General features: G+C 41.3%; 1 protein-coding gene and 1 long non-coding RNA gene across 2 annotated transcripts; one reads left to right on the forward strand and one right to left on the reverse strand.

The window, feature by feature from the left end:
* Nucleotides 1-684, forward strand: LOC134022222 (uncharacterized). Its single transcript, XR_009930627.1, has 3 exons — nt 1-146; nt 295-343; nt 541-684. It is a non-coding gene; the product is annotated as an uncharacterized LOC134022222 (long non-coding RNA).
* Nucleotides 685-19,141: 18,457 nt separating this feature from the next.
* Nucleotides 19,142-23,146, reverse strand: LOC134022825 (myb-related transcription factor, partner of profilin-like). The gene is made up of 3 exons (XM_062464570.1): nt 23,081-23,146; nt 19,315-20,119; nt 19,142-19,232 (listed from the first exon to the last, which is right to left on the reverse strand). Exons 2-3 carry the CDS (start codon nt 20,105-20,107, stop codon nt 19,207-19,209), a joined length of 819 nt encoding a protein of 272 aa, XP_062320554.1. The 5' UTR covers nt 20,108-20,119; nt 23,081-23,146; the 3' UTR covers nt 19,142-19,206.
* Between the last annotated feature and the right edge of the window lie 2,514 nt (nt 23,147-25,660).

Here is a 25,660-nt window from a genome sequence, read left to right on the forward strand (position 1 = left end):
TCGTGCTGATCTAATAATCATGTTCTCTTTAGTTTGCCGAGAAAATAATTAGGGGAGGCAATAAACATCAAAACCACACAGAAGGCAGTGAACAAGCTGAGGCTAGATTTAGCCACTGCCCTCCTCCGAGAAACTGGTGTGTTATTGTTTTGGCTGATCGTTGTCAATCTCCAAGCTCTTGGAAATGCATGTCCTTTAATACGAGAGCATACATCCAGTGAAGTAGTATCATGCAAAATGTGTTATTTTACTGTTAGCATATTTGTTGGACTATTAATGAATACTGTTTCTCAGCAACCTGTGCCACTACTGTGGGATGGAGGAGAAGGATGAGTAACTATGGGTAATGTATTTTTTTAAATCATGACGTATTTTTCAGTTTTTAGACTTCAAGATTATTTTGATTGCTGTGATCATTACAAAGTTGTATTTCATTATTACAAACATGACTAAATCAGAAACGATTATTACTAAACACTCAGTTTAATAGAAGTGATGGTGCCAAAATTAAGAGGACTTGCATTATTAATGTTTTCTAAGATCTGCTGTGACATTTGTGGGAGATGGTACCACCATGAGTGCGTGCAGAGGCCTACACTGGAGGAGGACTACTCGTGCCTTGCGTGCACATAATCCAAAAAAAGTAATTTGTTGTCATTTGTTAATTTGTCTCTATTGCTATATATTAGTTAATGTGTTAAACAAAGTTTAATTATTACTTATCTATTTTCAAGTCACTTCTTATGACGTTTGTGTAAAATGTTTTTTTTAAATGTTATTTAATTTGTTTTGGCATTAATCATTTTTAGGCTGGTTTATTTACATTAAAATAATACTTTTGTGGAACAAAGGCTTCCTTTATATTTGGGGATTAGCTACATGAATGAGTTTGGTGAGTGTGTGCATTGCACAAGATGGGGCTAGTGTAACCAGAGTAAGTTTCAGGCATGTAACACTTTCCTATTCAGAGTTAGCAGGGGTTGCATTTCATGGAAAGAAGGAATACAACAAGCCTGTCATGAAATGCATCCCCTCTATTGTCTGTTCTGTATATCCCAGCATCAAATGATTCTTACTGTACACTGAGGGGACTAGTATGAGTAACCACAGTAAGTTTCAGGCATGTGACACTTTCCTAGTCAGTGTTAGCAGGGGGTGCATTGCATTGACATCAAATGGAAAACAAGGCCTGCCATGAAATGCTCCCCCCCCCCCCCCCCCGCATACGTTTATTCCCTTCTACCCCAGTATTATGTACATTTAATAGCATAATTGTTATACCAACACGTGTATGTATAGGTTGGACATGTCTGAAAACGTGGAGCAAGAATGTTGACATTTGAATAGATACTTTGGGACATTATCCCCACAGTGGCATTTTTTTGTCATTGACACATACCCTCAAAAAGGCTAATATCTTTCATGTCTTACCTGTGCGCTGGCGCCGGCGTGTTGCCTTGGCGGAGCGGACGCCATGCCCGCAGTTGAAGCCACACAATCTGAAAACATTAAATGTGAAACTATGGGGAAATCTAAAAGTGAAAAATTCATAATTTATTCAAAATAATTCCAGACTTTAATCGAAATTTTATTCAACTTGAAAAAATTGGTAAACTTATTTTTTCTTTGAATTAATGGTTTTATTGTTCAAGTTTTTGACCAAAACTTACAATTTCAATGTCAAGCTTTAGTTTTTCAACATTTTTTTTTCGAATTAACAAAACATTTGGCCCTGATTTAGCTCCATAGAAATGCGGGAGACTCCCGGACCTTCCGGGAGACCTGGGATGTCCGATTTTGTGTTGAAAATAGCATCTGATATTTACACAGATAACCAGTGGTGTAGTGGTCTAGTAGGCTACTGTAGGCCTACTGTAGTAGTACAATTTACCGGGGCAGCTTCTCCACACAGGGCTATATCGCATTTTACGTTGTTTCTTACAATGATCGCTACCAGTTTTTATGAATGAGCGGTTTTCCACCTAAATGTCAAGCTTATTTACGTTTTGGGGGGCATATTTTCAGTTAGCAGATGGTACTGTTTAAATCGCGATTACATCTGAGATAGCTCTACTGCCGATAACGTCGTTGTTGGAATAATCTTCAAAGGGGGTTCTTTATTAATGAATGAGTGCAATATGAGTAGGCTAAATGCCTGAAATATCACGAGAAGGGGAAAAACTTGAAAGGACGTTTAAGTCATAGAGATTAGGTCAATCTTTACACCGGTCTGCCAAATGTAGGCTATTCGTTTTGATTCAACTATGAGGCTTCTGGTCACCATTTCCTCTTGGGAAATGAGAAGACTAAAAACTATTTCATTCTACACTTCACTCTTAGTATTTTGAGTTGTAAATGAGCAGCAAAAAAAATATGCTTTTAGGAGTTTTGGGAGTCAGGTGGCTGAGCGGTGAGGGAATCGGGCTAGTAATCCAAAGGTTGCCAGTTCGATTCCCGGTCATGCCAACTGACATTGTGTCCTTGGGCAAGGCACTTCACCCTACTTGCCTCGGGGGGAATGTCCCTGTACTTACTGTAAGTCGCTCTGGATAAGAGCGTCTGCTAAATGACTAAATGTAAATGTTTTAATGTAATCTTTATAAATAATAAGTAGGCCTATGCATTTTATATAAATACTGAAATATCAGTAAAAAACGCACCCCTCTGCAACCGACGCAAGCAAGCACACCCTAGCCTGACGTTGTCATACTCATAATTCTAGTCAGAATATGAGTCTGAGAACTCTCCGTTGGGCTGTGACTATGGGGCGTGTTTCAAACGAACCTGGAAAACAAATGCCTCTTCGCTCAATTGGATAGATCTACAACCAATCAGAGCAACGTAGTATGTTAACTTTGACCAAATCCCGTAGGAAGGACGGCAAGAACATATTGTAACGATGGCGCTAGAGGGCTATAATGGAGTGGATGCTCAATGATGTGACGCCGAGAAGAAGACCTTTTTATCCTGTGTCCCATACACCGCTCGACTACAGGTTTTATTACTACACCTCCAATCACATGTGAATGCCAACAACAAGTCATTAATAACTCACATACAATTCACAGTTATGGCAACAACGACAACTTATAGTTACTAACATCGATACATCATCCACTGACAAACCTAATCGACAGAACAACAACACTTAACTCAAACATGCATGCAACATTAATTAAACATGAAACAAGTATAAGAATTGCGCCACCCACAATCCTTTGCGCCAAAAGCGCGAGTTAACAGCGACCAATCCGTGGGTCGCTACAATATTTTCCAACGACAAAATTGCGTTTCTCTGTTCCTCTTTCAAAATTAATGCGCTGTCGATGTCTTCTAAAACAGACTCGATGGCAGAATCATAACATCCCAGATCTCCAGCGGTAGCCATGTTTGTTCAAAACGAATTCAACTTAAGCGCTCTTTTGTGACGTGGGTGATTACGTTATTGTTGATCATCTGTCCATCATCGTATAAAGCCCGCCCTGGCAATTTCATTGGTCCGCCCAGATTCTGGTTTTCTGTAGTTGTCCCCAATACGAGACCCTCCAGACCCATCTTCCCGACCAAATTTTTTTGTGGGCGGGACGAAGTTGGGCTGGCAGCCAGGCTAAGCACACCCTACAATTTCCCCAGAAATTGTACCCTCTCTAGTTAATTTTTACGTTTCATTAGGCCTATTTGGATGGAACCGGTAAGGTTGGCTTGTATCTGCATCACCGTATTTAAAAGACGGTTAATAAGTAGACTAGCCGTTTGTCCCTGTCTTAATGCGATGTTGTGCAAACCAAAACAATGTTTACAAACGTGAATTGATCTTACTATGTACTTGAGGCCTTTTGCGGGCATCTGTGGGAGTGGGAGCACTCGATGGTCTCTTCAAAAAATCGCCTGATATCCATGGCTAATTAATCCATTCCGAACAGGGCCCCGTTCGTCATAAGGGTTGAAGCTAAGTTAATCAATTGTCCCTTTAGCCCGTTAACATTAGCGAGATGAGTGAGAACAGCAAATTGCCGGGTTTCCCAGATTCGTTAAGAAGCTCTTAACGCTAAGAGCTTCTTAACAATGTTCTAAGAGCGTTCTAGAGCGCTTTTCGAACGTTCTTAAGAAGCTCTTAGCGTTAAGAGCTTCTTAACGAATCTGGGAAACCCGGCCAATATCGGTTCGTCAACGGCTGATCCGCATCCAAATCATGTGGTTAATTTCAATCAGGCTAAATTTATCAGGGAAATTGCACGTGCACGTCCTACTTCAAAAGGCAGGAAAGGTCGATCACCAAAACCGTGATTTTCTAACGGTATGATGGCGGAAAAGACGAAAGAGAGAGCGGTGATTTTCGCCATCCGAGCAAACTATTATAATGAGTCTCTAAGAAGACAATAAGCATATTATCATGGCTAAGTCAAACACCGCCACCGCTGCCAGAGCAAGACAAGCAGCTTGGCAAAAAATTGCCGATAAGCTAAATGTGAACGTTTTGGGGAAATGTATAGGATCATCTTAAGTGCCTCATTACCCCAATCAATCATATCACATTTCTTTAAATGTGCCTGCTGGTATAGGCTTAATGGAAATTAATAATCGAATGAGAGCTTGCTAGCGAAAATAATGATCTCAACTCTTTCAGAATAAGTAGGCTAGATAAAAACAAGGCAAAAGAGTATCTAATTGATACGAATTCATAGACAATTATGAGGATATATGTAGGCTACTGCGCTTATATCATGTACTATATATGTGTATATGCATGTAGGCCTATGTGTAAATCCCTCTTTGATTTCATTGACTGGGACATGGCCAGGGAATATGATGAATTGATTCATCAGCTGGTTAAGCGCCAAGTACACTTTTCTTACAGCAACGCATGCTGCGGCTTTGCCAATGTTTTCTGCATCGCCTATACTGTATAAAAATGTAGCCTATAGCCTACCTGACGCAAAAGAAAAACTCAAGGCAGTCTGAAGCACAGTTAAAGTTTCAAGTAGCTTTATGGTCAATTTCTTCACATGTCAAGACATAAAAAGGAATCGATATGACGTTTCCCACTCTCCCACAGTGAAACATATAAAAAGCACAGGCACAACAGATAAGACAAGACATTTCGTAAAACATAGCGTTACATATTCACATACAGCAGCATAAGCTAATAATAAAGCATAAAGCTTGCTGCGGCGTGTGATATTTGCAATGTACGGGCCGAGAAGGTCTTGCAAATAAATGAGTCCTTGTAGGCTGAATCGATATCGCTCAAACAAGAACTCATCCGTGTGAAATAAAGGATCTTGGCAATCGCGAAGAACTCAATTGGTATGGAAAGCTAATCGAACTAAAATATAGCTCCTTGGTCAACTGGGTCTCTCAAAAAGGGAGCTGCCATGTTATTTTCCGGGGGTGTGGCAAGCTTATCCAGCTACTAGTGATGGGTCGTTCGCGAACGATCCGGCTCTAAGAGCCGGCTCTTGAAGGTGAACGTCGGGAGCTGGCTCGCATATCTGAAGAGCCGACTCTATTTTTAATAGATTAATACAGCCTATAAAAACTAAATGATTATGAAATAATGAATTTTAATTGTATTGAAAATAATTGACAAATTCAAAGAACAACAAAAAAATACTTGTAGTCTTAAAGGCGCACACGATCATCCTCACATTCTGTTCCTGTCAATCCTGCATGAGGGAGGGCCGAGCCAACTCACACAGTCAGAGAGTAGTCAAAACTCGGAGGAGAGCCATGATAAATCAATGCATTTTTAAAGATATGTGGTTACGGTCGAGTATGATTTCATTTCATAATTTAATTCAAATTGTTTTCACACCCATCATAGTCAAATTCATAGTTAAAACATGTATTTTTTAAAGAGCTGTTCGGGAGCCAAAAGAGCCGGCTCTTTTTGGTGAGCTGAGCCATACGAGCCGGCTCACGAAAAAGAGCCGAAATGCCCATCACTACCAGCTACACTTACGTTAGCCTGCTCTGGAGCAGGTTAGTGCTAATTGATGTTACTATGGTGATTTATCGAAAGTTGCTTCCACGAACCAAAAAGAGGGGCGTTTTTTATTTTAGCCTGAAAATTAGCTCGCTAAACCGCTTAGCGAGCTACTACGAATACCCCCCAGGTAGACTAATCCACAACGTGTATGTGTGTACATACTTTGTGGATCCTGATTGGTGTCGCAACCGCAGCCGCAAGGCATTGATTGGAGGGTCACAGACCATACAGCACAGATGAAATGTCAGACTACAGCGTTTAGGCTATAGGCTATGTTAAACAATATTGTAGCGACCATGCTCTTGGCGCCCAGAATGCACCGCGGCAGGCAGAAACGCTAAGAATTATAAGGTTTTAGCGTAGTTACATAAGCATTGTTTACAGTTCTATTGTTGTGTTCGTTCTGTTTTGATGTGTATAATGTGATGATCTGTGTTTTGGGATAGGTTGAGTGTTCACCCTGTTTGTGAATGTTGGCTAGTTTGAGGGCTATTCGAACTGTCTGATGTAAAAGGGTGTATGATAATAGAGTGATGAGCAACATTCCTTCTCAATTCTTGAACGCTAGCCGGCGCTACAATATGAAATTTAGTCTTTGGTGTTAGCCTAATTATAATTAACCTACACCAAATTTATTTCGGATTATTCCAACGGCAGAATACGAGGCGCAGGGAACTTAGATGTGCGTAAACGCTATTTAGAGGTGGATAAACGCTATTTACGAATTTCTGGAGCTGCGTCGTTTACGTGCGTTTAGCCCCCACTACATCCCTGGTTACGTTGCCATAAATGTAGGCCTAGACAATGCATGCAATTCATGTGCAACTCAGCCCCAGCATGTCATTGGTCATCAATCTTCTCATATGCAGAAACGTAGCTTTGATAAATAAAATACTTCACTGAATTTTGAATATAATTCAGTCTTTCATTCTTTACTATAAACATCTACACAAGTAATCAATTGGTGATGTGTAACATAAGCAAACATTCTTTGTATAGCATACCAAAGCTGTATGACACACAATGCAAATTTGTGCTCCAATAATTTTGGAATACAAAATTGTTAAATGTGACCAAAAGGTAAGCGACTCTTAAGAGTTTCATTTCCAAAGACCAGTTATCACAGAATATTACAGTTCTTCCTTAGCAAACCTGCCCCTCAGTCTGCCCCTGAGCAACAACGTTGCGCATGCCCACTTCAACGCATCGCTGAAACTGGGGTTTCAGAAGATATTTTGCAGGGGTTATCATAAAGGGGTGATTGACTTGGTTTTTGGGGTATTTCACACTGTTCCTTAAGGTCTCCGAATAGGGTATGTAACATTGGTTGGGCTGAAAATGGCCCGGGTGCTGTTCTATGCCCCCTGATACATCCAGTGAAATTTTCCCGGGAAAAAACGCTAGGTTTTCTCTTTTTATGGAATGCTCATGAATATATAGATGAGCTGCGCGCTGATTGGTTGGTTTACAACAAGTGAAGCTGAGGATCAAAGACGCAACACTGCCACAACACTCACTGAAACAACGAAGGTGGAGACTTTAAATAAAAACGAACAAACACATCCATTGTGTCTACTCAACACTGTTTTCAACAGATTGACTAGATATCATTTGACATGATTACGTTAGTTGTTTCCACTTCTGTTGTCGAAGCAAACAGGATCGCCTTAGGTGGGTAACGTTAGCACTACAGCTTAGCAAACAAACTATCGTGATTCAACTCAGTTAGCTATAGCTATCTTGCTGAAAAATAGATCTGGACAAACATGCATCTTGAATTGTAGATTTACATGACAACACTGGTTATTTATTTGAATGAAAGACAGTCAGGAACATGAAATAACGTTAGCCCCATTGCCAATAAACTAGGCTAAATCATCACACATTCTACCTTGCTCTTGTGTTAGCAAGCTAAACTAGTTTACATGCCTACAATCTAGGTGTTTTCGCTATCTAGCTGTTCTTGTATTCCTTGCAAATCAGCGTTAATAAAAAGCGCGAACCATTTCACCAAGGACGGTTTTGAAAACCTGGGACAATGTAAAGCAGGATTTGCTATGAAGCTGTAAAAGAGGTGCGTTCCGACCTTACGTTCATCACAACCGCAAGCTGTAGTATGATTTTGTCGGTAACAGTTATTAGCAATGCTAACGTATCCTGTATCTAGCACCTGCCTTTCTCCAGTTCTTTCAAATAGATAATCTAGACAGGCGTTAACGATAGGCTAGACTGCTATTCGTTTTCTGGCTATTTTTTCGGAAGCTTCCATTCTAATGCACGTCTAGCTAGAGTTATTTGCTAAGTAAGGTAGAGCTATGTTGATGTGTTTAGAAACGTGTTTAGCATTCTACCTATGCTAGATACAGGAGACGTTAGCATTGCTAATAGGCTAACTGTTAGTTACTTACAGCTTGCGTTTGTGATGAGCATAGGTTGGAACCAGTACCGCAGCTCCCATAACGTGCACTACGCGCTGTGCGTAGGGCGTTATGGGAGCTGCGGTACAGGTTCCAAGTAAGTAACTAACAGTTAGCCTATTAGCAATGCTAACGTCCAGACCCTTGGGGGTCTGAGACAGCCCAATGGTTAAAAGAAAATGCTTCACTTTGTTTTTGTATGCGGTGAAGTTGTCGCAATACGACGGTGGGTCACAATGACTGATGGGTCAGAATGACCCGAAGATAACACAAGGGTTAAATAAAATTCAAATCTTAATAGTAATCAAATCAAATGCTCAGACAGTAATATGAATCTGGTATCTGTCTATGGCCGTTGCAGGACTATAATTAACACAAAGAATAATGAATCATTATTGGATACTGCAATTCTTTATTAGAGTAGAAGTTAATCTTTATGATTAAAGTTGGGGATAGTTTCTCCACAGAGGCAGTATATTTATGATAAATGTTACGTCCCTTGCCCTGCTTGTACGTGTGTTTTCTGTATTGTAGTGTGCTTGTGTGTTTTCCCTAGCCTGGCTGCCAGCCCAACTTCGTCCCGCCCACAAAAAAATTTGGTCGGGAAGTTGGGTCTGGAGGGTCTCGTATTGGGGACAACTACAGAAAACCAGAATCTGGGCGGACCAATGACATTGCCAGGGCGGGCTTTATACGATGATGGACAGATGATCAACAGTAACGTAATCACCCACGTCACAAAAGAGCGCTTAAGTTGAATTCGTTTTGAACAAACATGGCTACCGCTGGAGATCTGGGATGTTATGATTCTGCCATCGAGTCTGTTTTAGAAGACATCGACAGCGCATTAATTTTGAAAGAGGAACAGAGAAACGCAATCAAGGCATTTGTCGATGGAAAATATGTTCTTGCCGTCCTTCCTACGGGATTCGGTCAAAGTTAACATACTACTTTGCTCTGATTGGTTGTTGTAGCGGGGTTTGCTCGTTTAAGATTAGCAATACTTAATTTATAATAAAGTATGTAGTTCTTGGGGCACCACCTCTTATTGTTAAAGGGATAGAGGAAACCTTATTGAATAATATTTAAATAATAGCCTTCGTAATAATCAGTCTAATCTTAAAGTTGTGAATTCTATGAAAGTAGAGCAGATCAGATAACGTGAGTGATACGCGAATATTATACACAATGATTTATTTAGGAGAATGTAATTATAATGAACAAATACCAGATAAGTTATGGGTTAGTCAGAATAGTGCAGTGGCTGGATGCAAATGAGGGCGAGCAACACAATGGCTGTGTAGAGCGTGTAAAGGGGGAAGGGAGAGAGAGAGAGGGGTAGAGGGGGACAGGTAGGCCTTTGTGGTAACAATGGACGAGCAAGGGCAACTGACTTAGCGAGGGTTAAGCTAACTCATTTGTAAAATACAATCAAACATCAACAATTTAATCACAACATGCCAATATGTCACAGGTAAGAAATATTGCAAATCGTAGTTACTTTTGTCGGTTTGAAGAAAGGTAGAGTCAATGGTTTCGTTATCGTCCAACGAAAATAGAACAACGGAATCTTTGGCCAAAGTTCCGGGCGCTCAGTGAATTTGCAGGTTGAGAGGAATAGTTTAGAAATGTAGCTAGCACTTCAGTTTAATCCTACGAACAAGCGGGGGTGATTGTACGTTTGGGGGTTTTATACTCCAAAGGAAAAGGGGGGGTCCCCGTGAAGGTGACCTCTTTCATTGGTCAGTTTTCCCCCACCTGGGCGTTGTCCTGAGATCTGCCTAGGTGTGAAGTGGCTGATAACTTTTCAGAGTTCAGCTATTTCAAATGTCCATGTATTGCTTATACTTCAGAATATAACAATACAACATTCGTAAATGGTTTTGTTAGTATGGTACAATCATTTTGATATCCAGATTGGCTGACTTAACTATACTTGAAGGGAAGTTATAATCAAACCTCAATTAAACAACGTTCTAAGTAAATGGGAAAAACACACATTATAACACATCAACTACTGTCATTGAAATAGTGTCCATGAGCCATGTAGTCCTTGAGAATATGTTTGTAAATCCTTTAAGAAAGTTATTCCTTGTAAATCCTTTGTTCTGATACTGTGGGCCGTGTGGCCTCTGTATCTGACCCCATGCTGGGTCAGAAGCTTTGAAGCTTCTCCTCTGGGAGAAGGACAAAGGGGGAAGACCCTTTCCTTGTCGGGGTAGGAGAAGGTGTGATGGTACCGTGCTTTGTCTGTGGACTGTGCTACATTGTAGATCAATCCAATTGAGCGAAGAGACATTTGTTTTCCAGGTTCGTTTGAAACACGCCCCATAGTCACAGCCCAACGGAGAGTTCTCAGACTCATATTCTGACTAGAATTACGAGTATGACAACGTCAGGCTATGTTTTCCCTTCAGTTTCCCCTCGTTTTTGTTGCCCGTCAGTGATTGGCTGCCGCCTCCATTCCCCCGTCACCGGTGCATCTCCGCCCATCCATCTCTGTCCAGGATTGGCTGCCGTCACCACTCCCTCGCCGCCAACGCACTGCACTCCACCAATCACCTGTCTGTCCGTCCACATTTAAACCCGGTCCTGTGTATTGTTCAGGAGTCTCTAGCCCTGTGTGTTTTTCGTGTCGGCGTTTGTATGTATGTGTTTGTGCATTTGCCGTTGCCGATACTAACGAGACTCGTGTTAAGTGTTATACGTTGTTTTACCACCTGTTTGTTTGTCTAGTTATCGCCGGTACTCGGTATCGTGATTTTCTTTGTTTTATTATTAGTTCAGTCGTTCAGGGGCTTTGGAACAGGTAAGCTGCCCATGGGCATACACCCCATCACGTAGCTAACCCCTGTTAACCCTCGTGCTGCCTTCGGGTCACATGACCCAAAGGTTCATAACGAACCATCGTTGTGTTTACCCAATTTTACCAAATACAAAAACAAATTAAAATAATTTTCTTTTAACCTTTGCAATGTGGGGGGTCTGAGACAGCCTAGCTGTTAAAAGAAAATGCTTCACTTTGTCTTTGTATGCGGTAAATCTGTCGCAATACGACGGTGGGTCACAATGACTGATGGGTCAGAATGACCCGAAGATAACACAAGGGTTAAACACCCTAGGTAAGGAGCGGGTGCCACCCATGTATGTTTTTTTTAGTATAGGGAAGTCTTTTGGTTAGGTAGATTAGGACACTTTTGTTGATTACTTTTCTTTGGCACCGCTCATGGTTCCACTGCACCCTGTCGGCTGTTTTTTTCCCTTTTTGTGTTAAGAATAAACGTTTGTTTGCTCGTACCTCAATGTGTCCTTGTGTATAGGCTCATTGAGCAGTGTTACGGCCTTCCCCCTAGACAAGGTCCTTAACAATAAACTTTTAACAACAGGAACTATAGGCTTTTCACAAGTTGCTTGTGATGAAAAATGCTGTTGACTACATTTCAGATGGAGGGAGGAACTTGAGATATAGCCAAAAGAGTACAGTCTCTTACACTGTAAAAAAAAAAAAGCCTCCCCAACTCAAAAATTTCTAGTGACCGGTTGCACCTAAAATTTTAAGTTGGCCCAATTTAAGTTGCAGAAACAAACTTTTTTTAGTTGTGCTGACTACCCCTGCATGTAGACTGAACTTAAAATAGAATGTTGTGTCAATTAAATATTCTCTGTTGACTAAACATTGCTTGTTGTGCCAACAAGCAGACTCAAATTTAAATAAAATGTTGCATTAATTAACCCTCGTGCTGCCTTCGGGTCACATGACCCAAAGGTTCATAACGAACCATCGTTGTGTTTACCCAATTTTACCCAATACAAAAACAAATTAAAATAATTTTCTTTTAACCTTTGCAATGTGGGGGGTCTGAGACAGCCCAACGGTTAAAAGAAAATGCTTCACTTTGTCTTTGTATGCGGTAAATCTGTCGCAATACGACGGTGGGTCACAATGACTGATGGGTCAGAATGACCCGAAGATAACACAAGGGTTAAATATTTTAATGTTGGCCAAAAAGGATATTTTTCACTATTTGAAATAAATTACACACTATGCTCTGATCAAGTACATTTTATTTATTTTCATTTCAATCAAATATCAGCATAAACTCAGATATCGTTGAAAACATTTCAAATTACTCGGAAATAAACTGCTCCCCACATTGTTTTCAACAAAAACACAATCAAAATTACTTTTACGGTTACAAAAAAATGTTCAGACTTTTTGTTGTTGAATTTAACAAACATTTGCATGAAACCTTTGATAACTCAATGACTGGAACTAACATGTAACGACCATTAAACCAAACATTTACTCATTTAGTAATAACGTATTCTTCAAGGACTGGATCCTTGCTGTGCACTTTTTTAATAATGTTTAAGATAATCTTCTGGACTGCCTCAAATGTGTACTTTAAGTCCTTAGGGTACTCCATATTTAGTGCAAAAAGCAGACCGAAGAGGATCATGAGGGCATTTGTTAAGTCTCCCAGATTGTCCATGACAACTTCCTCCTCCAATATTACAGCCACATCGACCACTTTGGGATTTGCTGAGTTGGTAGAGTTGTCTGTCACTTCCAGGATCCCCATTTTCATGGCCTTTGTGTGTGGTCTCAGTGCCTCAGTATCCTGTGAAACACAATAAATGACAGTGTCAGACTGAAAGCATAATGTCTTATGCAATCATTACTGCATCTCAAACAGTAATACCATAAAGTTACTAAAATGAATTACCTTAATAGTCTTTGAAATTGATGCTGGCTCTCTCAAGTACAGGGAAAGACCACGGAGAACAGCAGACCTTCTAAAAGTGGTTAGATCTGTGGTCTGTCAAAAAGACAGGTCAACAATAAGACATTATTAAGTCACCTTATTCACAAAGAGGTAACGCATATGATGGGTAACTATTTCATGAAGTTGGTTGTAATGAAGCCCAATGGTGAAAGGAGTAGGTGATCCGTACTGTTAAGGATCACCTACACCTTTCACCATTGGGCTTCATTACAACCAACTTTATGAAATAGTTACCTGAAATGCATTAAGATTACAATCTGCGAGGGAAAATCAGCTAACAAGTGCTAAGTATGCAGTAAGTATGCAGATCCCTTAAGACTGTTGTAATAACTTTCCCAGAGTCTACTGAAGTTAGATACTGAGAGTGGTTTTCTAACAGTCCTGTTGGCTGTTTTTTGAAAAAAAATGTACAACAGCAGCACTGCAATTGACTTTAAGCCTGAAAAAAATACCTGAAATACAAACAAAGACAAATGCATCAATAACTCATAATTATGTGAAGAGAACAACCGTATTTAACCATGCTTAGGTATTTTTTAGGGCATTCTTAAAACTTACAATGGCGCACTAGCCATCATGCTTCTTCTAGGCTTAGTATAGCTGGGTACAGGAGGTTTGATGAGGCAAATTGATTTCGTAAAAATATGTGAAAAGGCTTAAAACTCCAGTAGCAGCTATTAGTTTTCGTGTTTATTTGCACTACTGGTTATTTTTCAGACTGAAATCTTATTGCACTCTTGCAAAAGGAGGCTTTAGAGTATAGCTGCTAACCCGAAGGCACAACTACCTAGCGTTAACCGTTAGGGCCAACGTTAACCGTGTGCCAGTTTAGGAATGCTAGCTAAGGCTAACACTAATAGTTAAAAATGTGATTTGCCAGCACTGCTTATCGCTGCAGGTACTGACAATATAGATATTTCAAACTTTGTTGAAAATAGATACAATCGACAATATATTCTTACCCTAAATTTGCTGATTATCGACGGGGAGCTATCTTTGAAGTACTCACCAAACGATGTTGTGACTTGTGAGGAAAATTCCAGAAGCCTAGTAGAACTCCGTTGCGCATGCTCAGACAATTGTCGCTGGTCCCTCTTGCTCGGCCAACATAATTTATTTTGTGCGACGCTAAAAGTTTGGTGAACACAATTATAGATGTTCTCTTGATGAACATTTTGTAGTTCAGTAATGAAAATCATGCAATCATTGACCAAACATATTTTTATTTTTTGACACAACCATTGAGCAAACATGCATTTCCTCATTTGTACAACTGTTTGCATCGAACATTTTTTACAGTGTACCAAATTGAACATGATTTTCACTGCCTCTTCTTTTACCTATAGAGCAAAGAAAAGACACATTTCCAATTATAATTACAACTGTATACTTTAAGAGCAGAGCTGATACATGTATTCAGATGCAGCATACTGTTCCCACAAGGAATCAAGACTGTAAATGTCCATTTTGGCTATTCATAAGTATTTGAAGCAGTCCAAAAATGTTTCCATTTTATATACTGTTAGTTGTTTCATGCTGGGTGACAGCAGTTATGCTGGGACAGACAGCAGTTACCGCCGATGTTGAAAACAACTTTAAATGCCATCCTCTTTGCAACTGAGCCAAACAACCAAACTGTTGAGATACTCATATTGGGTATCTCAGCACTCGCAAGTGCCACAAAATATTGAATGGCTATCTCCAAAGGACTGAGAGAAGCTAGCATAGAAGCCTATTATGGTTCATCAGAGGTTTCCTTCAAAATACAGACCACAGGGTTGTGTGGTAGTTGTAAGCAAACTTTCAGTATTGAGACATGAAACCTTTGTCTTATGTAGAGCTCAAAGGGCCTAAATGTGAACCTGACACGTCAGATGGTTTGTTGCATAGAACCACCTGGGGAAGTCATCCTTGGAAACTGTTAGGAAAAGGGAAGGCACTTTTACCCCCAGCTCTGGCAAGTAGCCTATTGTAGTCTGAGAGATAAAGACAAATGTAGAGGAAACGTCATTTGAATCTAAGTATAACAGACCCACAAATTAGGTAAATTTAAACAGCAAATGTTTACTCCTCGACAGGTCTGCAAACGCCTTTGTTCGAGATTTGTTAAAACGTTTGTTAACCGAGACCGTAGGTCGAGGCGACAAAGCGTTAGCTGACCTGTCGAGGAGTAAACATTTGGTTTCTTATATACGTGGGAAGATCACAAATCAAACAGGTCGAATCTGGAGCAGACGCCATGTTGTCAGAGCAAAGCTGCACTTGCACTGGTGACGTCACTACATCTCCAAGGCAACAACATCAATTCGTCTTCTGTCTGCTTCAGATACTTCTTTAAAACGGGAAGCGATTGCGGGGCGTTTTCGGACCTGTGCAAAAACCATATTTGGTTGTTTTAGTTTTTTTTAAGGCAGTTTAGGCTACTTTGTTGCTGAGCAGATGCCACGTCGTTAAAGTCAATGGCTACATCTCCAAGGCAACCGCTTGTTGCTAGGTCCGTAAAAACGTTTATTTACCTCTGCGAACTTTCAGGAGGTATATAAACGGATTTATTAACTTTTGAGAACGTCTTCTGGACCTATAGGAACATCGTATTGGTCCAATTATTACACTTAAGTAGTACCAGGGTTTGCCGGTTAGGTTGTTGTTAGGCCCGGTTGCGCGTCGGGCCTAACAACACCCTTGAACACGTCCTTTATTGGCGATAAAGTACTGCCTCTCGTACCTTATTGCTTTTATAATACGGTTGCCAGCGAAATTATAAATAGTAAATAAATAGTAAGCTGCCTTTCAGCACAAAATAGTTATAGACAACAAACATTGTGTATCGCATTTCAGTAGCCGAGAGAAAATAGTCCCTGTAAACAGTGGCTGTTGCTATGCAACGGACAAACAGCATTGTGAACTTCACGTTTGTTAGCCTAGCTAGCTAGCTAGATCTCGCAATTGACTTTGCTCATTTCATAAAAGCTGCCTTTAAAATAACAACAATGACAATGGGACACTTTCAATAAAATAATATTTATTTTAAACATTAGGTCTAAACATGTTACGGTTTGCTTATATTGATTTGGATATTTCCACTAATTGTGCATCCATGGAAAACGTTTCTCATGTCCCCTTCGTCTCTGATGACATCGCTTTCGACCACTCTTGCTCACTCTTGCTATCTCATCTTCGGCTAACCACTCATCAAAAGTTCTTCCCCCCAAAAGATCGAAGTTAACATGAAACATGTTTGCTTACTGTTAATCTTGAAATGACAACAAAATGACAATGACAACCAAGTGACAACGAAAATTACCAATGACAACCAAAAATGTAACCGTTATTTTGAGTGCGCACTAATATGGAACGCTCCATTTTAAGGCAAATGTAAACAGGCGTACTGTAAACACCTGTACACCGTACAGTACTTTATGCTCAATAAAGCACACCCCGTGACTCACTCTCAACCAATCAGAATGCTTGATTTCAACCACCCGTATTATAATAGTATATAAGAAACAGAGATAGTATAATCTGGGCATATTTACTCATCAGCAATATTCTATGTTACAAAAAGTCTTTAGAAACTAAATGTAAATGCTAAGTTATAAAAAAAGCATGTCCCAATACAAAATATGTGTTCTTAGCCTACATTTAAGCAATGGCATTTAAATCTATGTTAGAGATCTTATTCGAGAGATCTATAATATGAGTCGACATTATGAGAATGTACAAATTGAGTTAGGTGTATGCTATTATGAAACTATGGCGGAACAAATTAGACTATGGCATGATGCGCCACCATTTAGGTAGGCCTAATTATGGAAAACAGATGAATTGCCTACAGGCAATCGGCCTAAATGGGTCGTTAGCTGAAAACCATCGTCTTTAGCCTAATATTAAAACGTTTTCTCTTGAGTCTTCACATGGTTACGTATTCCGGTTTCAGAAGCATTAACTTAGGTTATATGAATATATGCATACAGTAGGCCTACCTTTGAAACATATTAAATGGGTCAGGATGTTGTGGTTATTGACTTAAGGCAACAGTAATCTCACTGTGTTGAAGTTCAATAACCATGGTAACATGATGACTTACTGAAGATGTCATAATTGCAGTCTTTGTTTATAAATGACAAGCATTCGATTTAAAGCTCAGATGCAATAAGATATCGTGAAGGTAAGAGCAGATGCTAAATTAAACATGTAGGCTACTTTAAAACATTAATATTTTATCTACGCTGAATTAATTTTATAAACAACTATATCTGCATGAGAAAATTATGCGGTGACCGCGGCAGCGCACGAACCGCGAGGGCTGGCATTACGCCTGGCTGCGAAGTGCCTTGTTCACTAGGGCTGTCCCCGACTAAGATTTTCTTTGGTCGACCAAGACTCAACTAAACACTTCTGAAAATCGACTAATCGAAATTGGAAACGTTTTTTTTCTATAAATGTCACAATGTTTTTCATCAAACCCTTTTGTGTGATGTTTTACCTCACTGTTTTAAGAGATAATATGAAAGAAATACATACGTAAGAAGGGACATTGACAACTAGACAAACATAAATGTACAAACATTTTCCCGATCGGACTCAATGTAGCTGCTGGACATTCCAGATTCAGCCGCTATAAAATAAGCTAATTACTAATAATAAGTCTCGTGTCACCAGTCCTGTTGTTACCGAATGCCGATATAATACAAAATGCCTGATTGGTTATTATGTATTATCTCTTACAATGTACTACAAATTTAAAATATTGTTTGTTTAACATGCAAATCATCAGAGTGCGCTTATCACTGCCTGAACTTGCAGCATGCGAACTTACGTAGAAGCCGAGTGACACCGATCCTCCTGCGCCATGCCCGGACACACATCCGAATGCCCACCACACGGGACGAGGTCCGTCAGGTCCACAGTGGATTTCATGCCATGGCTGGGATCCCCCGGGTGATTGGTGTCGTGGATGGCACACTGATCCCAATCCACAATCCCTCCCTGGTGGATCCGTGCTGGATTGGGAGGAAACATTACGCTGCCATCAACACTCAGGTGGCAGTGGACCACGATGGCCTCATCACAGACATCGTTGCCAGGTGGCCAGGAGGCACACACGACAGCTTTGTGTGGGCCAACTCAGCTGTGGGGCAGAAGGCTAGCAGAGGAGAGTTCGGCAGGAGCATCTTCCTCGGTGACAGTGGCTACCCTCTCCGGAATTACCTCGTGACACCGTTAACCAACCCAGCAACACCACAGGAGAGGTTCAATGAGGCCCACACACACACCAGGACCCACGTTGAACAGGTGTTTGGCAGGTGGAAGTCTCGTTACCGATGTATCCATCGTTTGTCGGGGGGGCTGCGCTTGTCACCTGTGAAATGTTGCCGCGTGATTGTTGTCACAGCCATGCTGCACAACATAGCAGTGCGCGTTGGAGCAGATGAGCCACCTCCTGTGGATGAAGATGGGGAAACATCGGAAGACGAAGCCCCCAACCCCGCCCCCCACGAATCCCGAGCAGCACTCCACCAAGCTGGTGTCCAGACCAGAGGAGCTTGTGAATCTCTTTTGATGTCTATCAGCCCCTACCCCGTCACCACCAGTCACCAAGCACTGATATCAGCACAACCCTACTCCCAACATTAAACCCACTACCATCACACAACCCATATCAACTATCATGTATAGCAGAGGTCTTCAACCCTGGTCCTCAGGGACCCCCTATCCTGCACGTTTTAGATGTTTCCCTGCTCCAACACACCTGATTCAAATGAATGGTCGTTAACAGGCTTCCGCATAACTAGATAACGACCCATTCATTTGAATCAGGTGTGTTGGAGCAGGGAAACATAAAAAAAATGCAGGACAGGGGGTCCCTGAGGACCAGGGTTGAAGACCTCTGATGTATAAGGCTTGAAAGCTAAGAAATGACGCAAAATTATCCACACAACACATGGTTGAAAAGGAAAAGTAGTTTATTTAAAAAAAACAAAGAGAAACTAAAAGCAGTGGCACCGCTGTCTTACTGGGCGTCTGCATCTGCATCACCTGCAATGAAGGGAGATTGATTAGTGAAATTGAACGGGATACATTGTGGAATGCGGAGGAAAAAAATAGAAATGCCCCTGACCTCCATCCTGGGGGAGAATTATTGGGGCCGAGATGGAGGGACGGTTGAACTGCGCCTCGACAAGTGCCAGCTGCAGCTCCAACTTCTGGCGTTTTATCTGCACCATCTCCTCCTGGAGGGCAGTCTGTCTCTCCAGTTGGCCCTCTATCCCCCGCAGCACCACCAGTTTCTCCCTCTCGAGACGCACCAGCATCTCGCTGCAGGTGCAGGTCGTTATGGGGGGCCACCCTCCTAAGCTTCCCCGCATGCGGACACCGGGCCCTGTTGGTTGGCGCGCGGGGACAGGGCTCGGTTGTGGGGGGTGGTCTTCTCCTGGGGACGTGCATGTCGCCGCTCTGCTCCCAGATGGCTCCTCCTCCTCGCCCTCGCTGTTTCCTGAGAGGCCCTCGTCCCCCAGAAGATAGATGCCCCCACTAATGCCTTCAGAGGCCGTCTTTCCAATTATGTAAAGGACTTTTTCCTCGTCCGGAGTGAGGGTTGTAGCACCATGTGCGCCACCACCCATGCCCATGCTCTCTCGCCTCACCTTTGCACTTTTTTTTTTGGTTTGGCTTTGGAACTCCTGCCACTTTTTCCTTACAGCACCCCAGTCTCGCAGGCCACAGGGACTAGAGGGGGACATCTTTTGGGCTATGGCCTGCCAAATTCGGTTCTTTAATACAATTGTTTTTTTTCCCTTTGTTCCCCCAAATAAGTCATTACGGTGCTGCCAGACCTCGTCCACTAATACGGCCATCTCCTCTGGGGTAAACGAGGGTGACCTCTTGCTCCGTTTGCTGGCTGTTTTTTCCATTCTCACGTGTGCCTAGCCACAGGGGGGTATATATGTGTTAATGGGCTTGATTACTACTTGGATACACCTGTTAGCTGTGATCACACATACACACACACTCGCGCGCGCGCGTAGCCTAATTGCACCTGTGTGTGGGGACCACACAGGGTGTTGTGTGTGATTTATGCGCTGATAAAGTGGTGGGTGATCGATTTGCCTGGCATCGATTGATTTAGTTTCAGCACCACGGCGGTGGACAGCTCCCACTAAGAGCTTCTTAACCCTTGTGTTATCTTCGGGTCATTCTGACCCATCAGTCATTGTGACCCACCGTCGTATTGTGACAAATTTACCTCATACAAAAACAAAGTGAAGCATTTTCTTTTAACTGTCGGGCTGTCTCAGACCCCCCACATTGGAATGGTTAAAAGAAAATTATTTGTATTTGTTTTTGTATTGGGTAAAATTGGGTAAACACAATGATGGTTCGTTATGAACCTTTGGGTCATGTGACCCGAAGGCAGCACAAGGGTTAAGAAGCTTCTTTGGCGGGATCTTAACCCTCGTGCTGCCTTCGGGTCACATGACCCAAAGGTTCATAACGAACCATCGTTGTGTTTACCCAATACAAAACCAAATAAAAATAATTTTCTTTTAACCTTCGCAATGTGGGGGGTCTGAGACAGCCCAACGGTTAAAAGAAAATGCTTCACTTTGTTTTTGTATGCGGTAAAGTTGTCGCAATACGACGGTGGGTCACAATGACTGATGGGTCAGAACGACCCGAAGATAACACAAGGGTTAAGAAGGCAGTTAAGAACGCGTCTGGGAAACACCCCTATCTTAGGGCTCCTTCTTAGCCAAACCCTTCTTAAGAGCCTTTTTAAGTCTTTAAGAACGATCGAATCTGGGAAACGCGGCCAATGTCATTCGAATTGGATGTGATTCTTATAATAGGCATATTCATTTTTCAACCCAGCGCGTTAGCATGAGCGAAGTAGGCCTAGGCCAATTTACGTTGTTCAGGTGGTAGGCTACATCATATTCGACATCGAACTATGAAAAATAAACCGTTGTTGGCAGAGTTTGCATTCAACGTTTTTTGAGTCACCCGGTACTTTGTAAATATAAATTTATTTTAATGAAATGCTGCCATACCACAGATTTCTTTGCCATTTTGACTAAAAATACCGACAATGTAGGCTATGGCAGAGTTTGTAGTTCGGCAGCCAATTGTGCTTGTGCCGTGTGCAAAAAAACAACAAAGCGCAGATTAACGAAAGGGAAAACAGTAAGACCTTTTCTTTTAAATTATATATTTTTATAGTTGCTTTATTTGTCTTAAATAATATAATCAATATTCTATTCTATAACAATTTCTGTAGAACATTTCTTTAATTCAGCAATGGTAACAAAAGCGGGAATCAGATCTCACACTGCCATACGGCAGCTCGACTAAAAAAATCTTAGTCGACCAAGAGCATATCGACCAGAAAATCGACTACTCGATTGAGTGGGGACAGCCCTAGTTTAGACTTTTGCAAAGAAGTGTGAATGAACCTGAGAAATGTGTCAAAAGGGTAAATTGTGTTTAAAGACTGGGGTACATGGTCTTTCTGCTGGGATTTGGCAAAATGGTTTTGTGAGGATGGCTTACACATACCATTTTTGTGTGATAGCAATCGAGAAAAACTGTAATAAGAAATATCAATCTGCAAATTGAAGAAAACCAGACCTCTGACAATAAATGACAACACAACAACAGGCTTAGGTCTCAATCATGTCTCTCATGAGCTCTGAAGACCCGAGGACCAGGGGCGTATTCCAGAAAGTTAACCCACCAGCTGATTCACAATGTTGCAGCAACCTACTGGCAATGTTGCTACAACGCTGGGTGTCAGCTGGGGAGTTAACTTACCCGGGTATGTCACATAACCTGCTTTCTGGAATACCCCCCAGGGCACAAGAATGTAAACAAAGATAGTCTCAGAGAGAGATTCACAGCTCCCAACACATGACAACTCTCAGACTAGAGAGATCATAGTTGGAGCTCTCCTTGTAGTCATGACAAGGGATGTTTACCCAGTACTTTCTCCTGACCCCGAACATTATTAACCCTGACACACAATCTACTCTTATTTATAGCAAGCTCATGAGAACATACTAACTAGTATCCAATGACGATGATGATAGTTATATTGATTAGTGAATAATGTAAGCACACAGGAAATCCCAATTTCTTCCACAAGATCCAGGGAGACGAAGGACGCTAGGACCCCTGCTACGTAGTGCTGGGGGAAACAAAGCTTTCCGAAGCAACAAGCTATTTGAAACATTTGTGTCAAAAAAGTTTGCTTTCAGGAAAAGTGGACTAAAGTTATTTCAGTTATATTTTAGATAAATTGTATCTGTAATAATTTATGCTTGTGTAGGATTGGGGATATTTAATATCAGGAGAGGAGCCTCACAGACTAGAGAGGGGCACTAAAGACGCTTGGACACGATGCATTCTTTCTGGCAGCTCCTTCTGGCAGCTTCATTGAGAATTTGTATTATTTTCAAAATGATTAACATTGTTACAAAAGTTCTTTCAATAGATACAAGACACAATATTGGAACAATAATAAGTATATCCTTTACATTCCGAAGTCAACTTCCCAATCAAATGTTCTTATTTTCTTCCAGTATTCTTTTACAGGTAAATAAACAGTCATTTATAATTTCTCACTCTTTTCATTCTATTCCTTGTTACCTATCATGGTTAATTCAGAAATGAACACACAACCACAATAGTCATTAATCAAACACATAAACATCGTCAATATTAACCACAAACATTGAGTTTAGCTAGGTGCGTTACCGTATCAGCTAAAAATCGAAAATACAATAGTGCTTTTAGACACTCAACATTCGGTTGGCATGTTAATAAAACACAAACAAAACAATTTATCAAACATATTCTAAAGTTCAAGAACACAAATACTCATTTTGTACCTGAAAAGGGGAGATATCAATAAAGACGCTTGGACACGATACATTCCTTCTGGCAGCTCCTTCTGGCAGCTTCATTGAGAATGAGACATGGTGGCCGAAAGCCCCCCCCCCCCCCCCCCCCCACTACCGGCCTCTGCAGGCATGACTAATCAATCACAACTCTCAAAAGGCTCAACAAGTCGAATATAGATAAACACTGTATATAAATGATTTTCCATGTTATGCCCCTTTGACTGTTTTTAATACCTATTGAACTTATTGATCAGCTTCCAAAATGAAATAAATCAACCACAAAATCTATGACATATGTCCAGTTGGGTTATTGTGTGTGCGTGACACATTGCAGTGCAATATATGAAATTATAATTCTGTCTTATAATTGAGTGCAGGTAGTTTCCTTAGTCGAGTTATTGGTGCGTGTGACAGTTTGCTGTGCAATATGAAAGTCTAGGCTTGAAATTAAGGTGTGGTGACGGGCACACTGTGGGTATCAGAATCAGAATGGGATTTATTCGCCATGAAAGTTTGCACAGACAAGGAATTTGCTTTGGCAGGAAGGTGCATACAATAAACATATAGGGACCTAAATATGTGGACTATCTATACTAAGGGTACATAAACTAGCAGTACTAAGTGGAATTATAATTAAATAAAATATACAATAAAATAAAATATAAGTTTCCGTAATTTACAATATAAAAATACAAATATTACAAAAAATACAAATGTACAAGATACAAATTTGGAATGCACTGCAAAAAGCAGTGTGTTTTAAGCAGGAAGTCATTAGAGTCAGTGTGTGGTCCCTTGGCCTTGTTGAAGAGGCCAACAGCGGAAGGGAAGAAACCGTTTTTGTGGCGTGAGGTATTGGTCCTGATGGACCGCAGCCTTTTGCCGGAGGGGAGTGACTGAAACAGGGAGTGACCAGGGTGGGAGGAGTCGGCCACAATCTTCCTCGCTCGCCTCAGGGTCCTCGAGGTGTGCAGGTCCTCGAGGGTAGGCAGATTGCAGCCAATCACCTTCTCAGCAGTGTGGATGATACGTTGCAGCCTGCTCTTTTCCTTGGCAGTGGCAGCAGCATACCAGACGGTGATGGAGGAGGTGAGGATGGACTCAATGATGGCTGATATCAGGTGGCTAAGGGGTGCCATGGCTCCTTCCATCCCAACCCTGGGTTCCTTCTAGTATCGTGTGGTCTCCTGAACTTTTACTATTGTAAATTCCTTGTTATCCTGAAATGTACATCACATAAAAGGAGAGTTGATTTTTTTCTACGTCTGTGTGTCAGTCTGAGTTACAAATCCTTTCCGTAATCATGATACCCCCCAGAAATGTTCACTGCACCCCCAGTCAAAGCAGGCTGCATCCAGCCCTGCTTCTGCTCCCTTTCTCGCCTCTCCTCCGTGTTTTTTTTCCAGACCCTTTTTTCTGTCTTCCGACTGCTGGTGGCTCTCTTGGATCCTCTCATCTTTTTCCTCTTTCCACCGCTTTATTTTTTTTCACCTTTGCATCAGGGTCAACTTTCTTTCTTAATGAAATAGTAATCCATCGCTTTCTTTTTTCCTTTACATGGTTCTCCTTTATTTCTTCATCAAGGAGTTTCTGCCTTTCTCTCAATTTTTCTCTTGTTCTTTTTTTCCTTATCCAAGCTCTTGCTCCTTCTTTCTCTCCCTCTCTCTTTGTAACAGTTGTAGGCAGGACCCAGGTGCAGGGGTCCCCCAAAGGAAAGTCAGGTGCCCATGAAAGGGTTGGGGAATCTCTCCGCTGGGACCATGGTGGTTCAGTCGTTCTGTAATGGTTGTAGGGAGGACCCAGGTGCAGAGAGATCGACGATGCAGGATTGACAAAATAAAAGGGCTTTAATGGAGATTGTAGAAACAAGGACAGATACTTGAAACCAAACGACAGGAAACACGCTACATGAAACAAACAAATGACAGGGACTAAATACATCAAACCAAACAAGACACAGGTGAACTCAACAACACTAACGACACCGCTGAAGGACAAACAAGACACAGGTGGAACTAATAAACACAGAAACACACTAATCTAATGTTTTATAAAGACCAGTTTACATTTAGTCATTTAGCGGACACTCTTACCCAGAGCGACTTACAGTAAGTACAGGGACATTCCCCCGAGGCAAGTAGGGTGAAGTGCCTTGCCCAAGGACACAACGTTATTTTTCACAGCCGGGGAATCAAACCAGCAACCTTCTGATTACTTGCCCAATTCCCTAACCACGCAGCCACCTGACTCCTTGAACACAATCCAGAGAGGAAGTTTCTGTATATTCCAAAATGGATCAGACCCTATTTCTTGAATGTTACTAACTAGTTGAAATTATTAAGTAAATGTTATAGCACACAAGGTAAGTGTAAGAGTTTGGGTGTGTCTACATGTTTCCATTTGAGGAAACAATTCTGCACATTGCCAGATTTGTAAGTCGTTGCACCCCCTTGTGGCTTGGATGGGGCATAGAGTTAAACAATCTTATTACTTTATCTATATTGTGTTGCATGCCAATAATGCAACAAATTAATTAGGCAAAATCTTAAAAACTGTACTTTTTACATT

Source organism: Osmerus eperlanus, chromosome 6, assembly GCF_963692335.1.
Source record: "Osmerus eperlanus chromosome 6, fOsmEpe2.1, whole genome shotgun sequence".
Lineage (NCBI taxonomy): Eukaryota > Metazoa > Chordata > Actinopteri > Osmeriformes > Osmeridae > Osmerus > Osmerus eperlanus.

Coding starts and splice junctions, on each gene's coding strand:
- LOC134022825 (XM_062464570.1), bottom strand. CDS start 20,107: ATGGAAAAAACAGCCAGCAAACGGAGCAAGAGGTCACCCTCGTTTACC. Junction 19,233..19,314: donor AATTCTCCCCCAGGATGGAG/GTCAGGGGCATT, acceptor CCTTCATTGCAG/GTGATGCAGATGCAGACGCC.